Source organism: Suillus discolor, assembly GCF_016758755.1.
Source record: "Suillus discolor strain FC423 chromosome Unknown F5147scaffold_333, whole genome shotgun sequence".
NCBI lineage: Eukaryota > Fungi > Basidiomycota > Agaricomycetes > Boletales > Suillaceae > Suillus > Suillus discolor.
This window is the reverse complement of record NW_024541580.1, coordinates 1,576-9,322: the sequence shown is the minus strand read 5'-3', so window position 1 is coordinate 9,322 and position 7,747 is coordinate 1,576. Positions and strand designations below refer to the sequence as shown.

Genomic DNA, 7,747 nt, shown 5'->3' with positions numbered 1-7,747 from the left:
GACAAGACGACGGGAGAAAGTCAGAATGAGGCGATAAAACCATTGCCTTAAAAGGATTATTCTGTTCAAGGAATTGTCAAGTACTGAAATTGACTAATAATATGTGACACTCACATCGATGAACACAGGCAGCTCTTGACCATCCTCATCAAGAGACGTCCACGGGAGGTGTGGGGTAACCCATCTGATATGCTGTTCAGTGAACCAACAAGTCGGCTCAATAATTGCACTCACAAATCTTCGCCTGTGCGGAAGTTCGGGGGACATTGATGACCGCCTAGTACCAGCGTGGGAATACCTGGGATGCTTAAGTTCATACAAAGGAGTGAAGCAATGGTCCAGCATGCTCCCGCTGCGTGTCAATCCAGCTTGTGCATCACTCCACCATTTCACCTTGGCTGTCACACCAAGAGTGCCCAGGGGCGCTACAATGGGGGCGGAAGATAACAGAGCAATGTTGATATTTTCTCCGCCTGCTAGTAGATGAGTATGTTAGTTTCAGACAACATGGCACGCTTACTTTTATCTGAGAGGTACAAGGTGTAGGCAGGTCAATAAACAGCCCTCGAAGGATGCGACGGACCATAAATTATTTTGACATAACGACAACAGCTATAGTACATGACGGATCAGTAACTTCGTAATGTATCATACCAAGTAAAGCAAGTATCAATGAATCAAAGCAGAGCTATTCGTAAAAAATCATACAAGGGCTGCAAAACGCGCTGGAGTGAGAGCTGCTAGCTGTAAAACATATGATTCGTAGTGATGTCTATTTGCATCTCAAATAAACACACTGTCGACGTATCTACTGGTTATGTATTCCTGGAATACTCACAAGCACTGAGTGGCGATCATCGCAAGTAATGGGAAGTAATCGTTTCCAGTGATATATTGATGATACCGAAACTCACTGTCATATAACAAGTACCTCGCCAATGTTATGATGGTGGGGTTGGCAAAAGCGATGTCCATGTCAATTCCCTCGACCTAAAAGAAGAGTCGTGATTCAGTCATAATAAAGGTCAAGTCCGCGCACTGTACTCACAGATATGGTACTGTAAATGAATGCATTGTTCGCTACTAAACCTTCCACCCAGTTTGCGTGCTCCATAATGTGTGCGTCCATCACCATCAAATCATGGCTGAAATCGAGGTCATACTTGAGGAATACAAATACCCTCACTATGACTGTCATTCAGCCAGATATTTACATGAGCACTGGCCCAAGCTTTGATCTCGCAAGGCTGGGGTTGTCTTCTAGTTGTTCTAGGGACCACGTCCTCAGTAACCCTATTCCCAATTGATCAGTCAATGTGGCCGCCATGTTTCACGAAATGCTTAACATCTGTTTCAGGGCGATTGGCCTCAGTTGTCCACACAGAATTAGCCATATCAGTAAGAGAGCGAACCGAGGGTAATAATGAGTCTTTGAAGGCCCATCATTTCATTCTCTCAATACATCAAAATATAAATCATTTGAGCCCGAATGGGACGATACCCTTCGTTGAAGACCAAATGATAGCATGCGTTGAAGATGGCCCTGCGGCTGCTGTGACACGTTTGGCACCCTAAGTGGACAAGTGAGTCGTTGACTCATAGCCGCGGCGACGGCCCTGGGATGGATGTTGAGGAGTATCATGAAGATTGGTGCGTGTGAGGGCGTGGCTCAGGCCAACATTGGAAAGTTATCGGATAGAGATGATGGCAGCAATGTGGGCTGCCGCGACTCGCGACTCGGCCCAGTCTGCTGAATCACCTCAGTCAGCTGGGGAGCCAAGTTCAATGAGGCCGCAAGGATCACAGCCGCATGAGCCTTTTGAGTCAGGGTTGGGTGTTACGACAAACGGTCGTGTGCGACTAGGATATCTAACAGCGACAACCACGACAGTGGTACCGAGTGCTGAGAGTCGTCGGCCTTTACAGACAAGCAAAGGTTGCGTACTCGAACGTAGCTCGTGGTGGTTAACGAGGGGTTACGCTGAGATGATAGCAGGGTTACAGACAGTGAGAGGCGTCACTGAAGGTACGAGTCGATGTCGAGCAGGTAGCTTTAGCAGGGACAAGGAGTTCAAGGATAAACCTAGTTGATTAGACTAGTTTCTGGGTAGTACCTAGTAAGATTAAAGTAAGGAACATCTACTTTAATCTTCGACCTTATATAAGGCTACTCTATCGTATCTAAGCTCAGCCTAAAGCTGGGTTCTAATATGCTTATCTACATGAGTCAGAGATAGCGTCCATGAGGCGGGCTTCTATCGTAGATAGCGTCCATGCGGTACGCTTCCATCAGAGATAGGATCCACGTGGTATCCTTCTATCAGTACATGAGGCAACACGAGGCTTGCCTTCTATCTTGATAACATAAATAGGTCTTCTAGACCTATGTCGTCATGTCCATGTCACGTGCGGTCCAGACCGCTTATCTAAGCCGGCAGTTGCCGCTTATCGTCTCTCATCTATCATCATCTATCGTCGTCTATAGAGGCTGGTGAGGCTCCGGTGTCGTCTATCGTCTATAGCCGTGCGGGTGGCAGAGGGCTGTCTGCTGGCGGGGGACTCGTGCCATGTTACTGTAACATTACCCCTCTACTAGCGTCAAAGTCACCGACTTTGAGTATCCTGTGTTCATCGTCAGCTTCCATCGCCGGAGGTGTCGTAGGCGTGGAGACGGCTGGTACGGGGGGAGTTTCTGGTTCGGGCGAAGGCGGTGCTGGGTGTCTGAGCGTGAGGTCCGCGAGCGCTTTATGGTTATGCTCCCAATCTAAGAGAGCTTCGAAAAACTTCTCTTCATCTCTAAACTCTTGGAGTACGATGCGTCCATTGAGCTGAGGGCAGTGGACCGACAGGTGGTCGGGTCCTAGTTCGTCGCAGACGCAACAAACATAATCTGGACACTTTCTAAATGTGTGTCCGATATCCTCCGCAACGCTTGCAGAGCGTGGTACGGGTACGATCTATGGTGGCCGCCTTTCTTCTTAGCGGGCGCACCGGTCTGGATCTTTCTTCAACATGAGGCCTTGCCTCGACTGTTCTGACAGCTTGGTTCGCGATGTCTGGGAAGTCGAGCGGAAGGAGGTGAAGCGCGAGTACGCGAATCCTTTTCTGTAAATGAAGCACGGCAAGTTTCTTCGTGCCTTCATCGAGGTCATCACGATTGGCTACGTCTTCCAGCAGCTTCGTGGTACGGATAATGCAGACAGCAAGGGATGTCCCTGCACCGAGTCTGGCATCTTGCTCACCAAGGATGTCGTCGATCACTTGGGAGTACATGGGGGTGAGAATAGCGGTCTCGCTGAACGCGTTGTTCTCAATCGTCTTAAGGATTCGTCCGTAGTCGGAGTCCTTAAGTGCAATGCGGATAGTTTCTTCTTCAATAGAGGTCGTCATGATGTTGGGAGGTTCTGGGGAAGGATGTTCTTGGGAGAGGCCTTATATGGCTTCCAGGTCGTTTCCAAGCTCCGCTTGATTTCGAGACTTATCTTTTGTTGATAGTCTTCTATCGCTATCTATCTAGCCATGAGGCTAAGATCTTCTCGTTATCGGGACACGAGGTGCGGTTCTTCACTATCAGAGGGGAAGTGCCGTGATAGGTACGATCTTCGTTAATCCTTTGTTTATGACTAGGGATCAAGGTTCGTCTTCATCAGAGGGTGATAATCATTGCCATAATGGAAGGGTGCGTTCCGTTATCTTTTGTTGATATCGGTTCGCGGATCTAGAGGGTTCCGAGGGCTTGCAGGAGTTTCCGAGGAGTTCGTCTCATGATAGTTTTACCTCATTCCGGAGGATCGTCTTCTTCATCTTTTGTTGATCAGAGTCGAAGTCGTTCTAGGAGGATTCCGTGGGATAAGGAGTTCGCCTCGTGATAGTTTAGCCTCGTTCCGGAGGATCGTCTTCTATCTTTTGTTGAGATCATTTCGGATCTATCTGGATGTCGAAGGGGGTTCTGTGGATAAGAGATCCGCGGGCTTGCAGGAGTTTCCGAGGGTTCGTTCTGTCTCCGGTTCTTCTTCGTTATCTTTTGTTTCGATCTATTTTCAAGATCTATCTGGATATGGAAGGTCATCTTCTTTTAACCTTTTGTTGATATAATCTTCATTGGGTGAGAGAAGGTACGGGGTCCAGGCGTAGGTGCCAAGGCTTGCAGGAGTTTCTTGGGGTCGTCTCGCGAGGAGGGGTCTTCTTAATCTTTGTTGAGTGAATCTTCATTGATTGTCGAAGGATCGTGGATAAGGGGTTCCAGGGCTGTGGGGACCGTTCGGGGAGTTCGTCCTTTCTCCTAGTTTTACGTCTTCTCGGACGATCATAGTTTTAGGTCGTTGCGGACCGATCGTGCAGTTTAGAGCCGTGCCGGGCTATCGTGCAGTTTAAGGCCGTGCCGGGCGTCGTGCAGTTAGCCGTGCGGGCCTGTCGAAGTCGTCATCAGGGATCATAGAGAAGTAGTCGGGAAATGGTATTCGTGGTGGGGGGTGTCGTGCGTGAAACGAGAATAAATCAGGGATTTTACCCCCTCAATAAGCCGTTTAGTCTACCATGACTAATCTTCAGTCTAAAAATCAAGGCCGTCGTCAGGGCCTTCGTATTCGATGTCGTTTCCTTCTTCATCAACCATGCGCCAGTTGTGCGTCGATGGTTCTTCTAAATCCAACCATATATTTTCAATGGGATTGGAAGCAGGGTGTGGCGCGTAGAGCGCCCGAGGTTCGGAAGCGAGCGTTATTGCTTCTTCGCTTCGGTCATCGTCAGATTCCATATCTGTGAAGCGGACAAATTGCGGTCCGACTTCTTCTTCTTCCTTCTTTACAAGACGAGCAAACTCGTCAGGGTCATTTTCGCTCAGATCTTCAGGCGATGGGCCTCGTTTATGATACGAACACGTTCTACAAACATGTCGAAGTCTGAGTCGGAAGATGGTTCAGGTGCGGGTTCCCTGGTGTTGCATCATTGCATCGATGTTATCAGCGGGGATCTCCGCGGAAGGCATGGAGAGGTTCAAGGAATTCGGGATGGGGTTTTCATCGGCTGTGTCGGTATCATCAGCCGGGCTTTCGTAAAACCTGAGTTTCTTGGCTTCAGGTGGTTCTGCCGTCGACACGGCTCTTCCTTTTCCGAGAACGGAGATCGGTTCTCCGGAAAATTCAAATCTAGGGGTCGTCTGAGTTTTTCTGGTTCAGGGGCCAGTCTGGGTGCCTTCGAGATAGGCGGTTCTTCTGTCATAACTGCACGTCCTTTTCCGAGGACTGATGCAGGCTCCGCCGAGAACTGATAAGGTTCAGGAGTCTCTTCTTTCATCGGCTGAACAGCCGGTCCGATCTTCTTCGCGGGTGCATCAGGGGATGATATAGTCCGTGATTACCGCAGGTCTTACGACCTTCTTCTGAGTTGTCTCCGGATCAGTGGCCGGTCTCTTCTGCTCAAATCGTTTTGCTGCGAGGTCAATACGAGGCAGCGAATCTTTCTTCACGATTTTCGTAGATCGTGCAGGTGGGATAGGGAGTTTCACGGATGGCGGGTTTCCGTGCGGTTCCTCAGGAACCGGTACAATCTTCGTTGTGGGTGCCAAGCTCATAGAAGCGAGGCCACTGGAGAAGGCGCGGGGAGTGGTCGGGGAAACGGACCTTTTCCTTTTCTGTGCGCCCTTCTTTTCTTCTTTCTGGAAGAGGGGCGTCTTGCCGTTCTTCTTCCGGTCGGAGTCAATCTCCTTTTCTTTCTTTCGGGAATCTACGGTGCTCTTGAGAGTCACCGTGCCGTTCGTCCAGTTGATGGTGGGGTTGTGGCTGATAAGCCAGGGTTGTCCGAGCATGAGCTTCTCTTTTGGAGTAAGCTCGGCAAGGTAGAACCGTTCGGTGCATACCCGTTCGTCTATCTGGAAGGAGAGGGTGCAATACCTCTCTATCGGCTTCTTTCCGAAGCTGGATCCGTCAGCGTTAGAGAGCGTGAAAGGCTTCTCTAGCTGGTGCGACGAGATTCTGTGCGTCGTGCAGAAGTCCTTGTTGACAAAGGACTGGCACGCCCCTGAGTCGACGACCATAGATGTCGCGATGGGGGTGTTTCTCGTTCTGGTCATCAGGGTGGCGTTCACCCGTAGTTCGTTCTTCTTAACTCCGGTCTCTTTGATAGAGTTCAACCGGAGGTCTTCTTCGATCATCTTTCTCCGCGGGGTTCTGGGCCATTGTGGGCAGCCCGCGGCTTTGTGGCCAATGACGTGGCATACAAAGCATCTTTTCTCGTTCAGGAAGATACGAGTTTCTTTTCCCGTAAGGTGGGAAGCGGCCAGGGTGTTTCGGGAAGTTGCCATATTGGAGATGGTTATCTTCGATCTTCGTAGTGTTCCGAGCAGGAAGTTTTCTACTGTGACAGCGGTTCTTATATTCTTGCGACTGGTCAGGCCGGTACGTTTCGGGGTTTCTTCTACAGATCTTCGGTAGCTTTGAAGATAGGTACGATCAGGGATCTGGCGTCACAGATGGGTGACGTGCGAGTTGAACTTTAATCTTTTGTTACGACAAACGGTCGTGTGCGACTAGGATAATCTAACAGCGACAACCACGACAGTGGTACCGAGTGCTGAGAGTCGTCGGCCTTTACAGACAAGCAAAGGTTGCGTACTCGAACGTAGCTCGTGGTGGTTAACGAGGGGTTACGCTGAGATGATAGCAGGTTACAGACAGTGAGAGGCGTCACTGAAGGTACGAGTCGATGTCGAGCAGGTAGCTTTAGCAGGGACAAGGAGTTCAAGGATAAACCTAGTTGATTAGACTAGTTTCTGGGTAGTACCTAGTAAGATTAAAGTAAGGAACATCTACTTTAATCTTCGACCTTATATAAGGCTACTCTATCGTATCTAAGCTCAGCCTAAAGCTGGGTTCTAATCTGCTTATCTACATGAGTCAGAGATAGCGTCCATGAGGCGGGCTTCTATCGTAGATAGCGTCCATGCGGTACGCTTCCATCAGAGATAGGATCCACGTGGTATCCTTCTATCAGTACATGAGGCAACACGAGGCTTGCCTTCTATCTTGATAACATAAATAGGTCTTCTAGACCTATGTCGTCATGTCCATGTCACGTGCGGTCCAGACCGCTTATCTAAGCCGGCAGTTGCCGCTTATCGTCTATCATCATCTATCTTCATCTATCGTCATAGGGCTGGTGAGACCCTGTATCGTCTATAGCCGTGCGGTGGCAGAGGGCTGTCTGCCGGCGGGGGACTCGTGCCATGTTACTGTAACATTGGGCTTGGTGGAAACGCCCAGGTCGCAATAAAATTGTGAGCAACACTAGGCCAGGGATGAGCCAATCCTAAGTGAGGTTGCCTCTGTGAGGCTGAATACTGTGACGGTTGATGATGATAGACTGTGGCTGTGTCTGACCCATGATGACTGTCCTGCGATGGCCCAAGCTGCCCAAATTGAGGCTGGCTCTGCGAGGCTGAATACTGTGACGGTTGATGATGATAGACTGTGGCTGTGTCTGGCCCATGATGACTGTCCTGTGATGGCCCAAGCTGCCCAAATTGAGGCTGGCTCTGCGAGGCTGAATACTGTGACGGTTGATGATTATAGACTGCAGCCGCGTCTGGCCCATGATGACTGTCCTGCGATGGCCCGAGCTGCCCGAATTGAGGCTGGCTCTGCGAGGCTGAATACTGTGACGGTTGATGATTGTAGACTGCGGCTACATCTATCCCATGATGACCATCCTGCGATGGCCCAAGCTGCGATGGATGATGGTGCAGCAGGGC

The 7,747-nt window shown here is 49.8% G+C and overlaps 1 protein-coding gene across 1 annotated transcript; it reads right to left on the bottom strand.

Moving 5' to 3' along the window:
• Positions 1 to 2,570: 2,570 nt before the first annotated feature.
• Positions 2,571 to 3,390, bottom strand: F5147DRAFT_660477 (uncharacterized protein; the record flags this gene model as incomplete). Its single annotated transcript, XM_041434674.1, has 2 exons — positions 2,571 to 2,957; positions 2,992 to 3,390. 2 exons carry the CDS (start codon positions 3,388 to 3,390, stop codon positions 2,571 to 2,573), a joined length of 786 nt encoding a protein of 261 aa, XP_041284298.1.
• Positions 3,391 to 7,747: the final 4,357 nt, after the last annotated feature.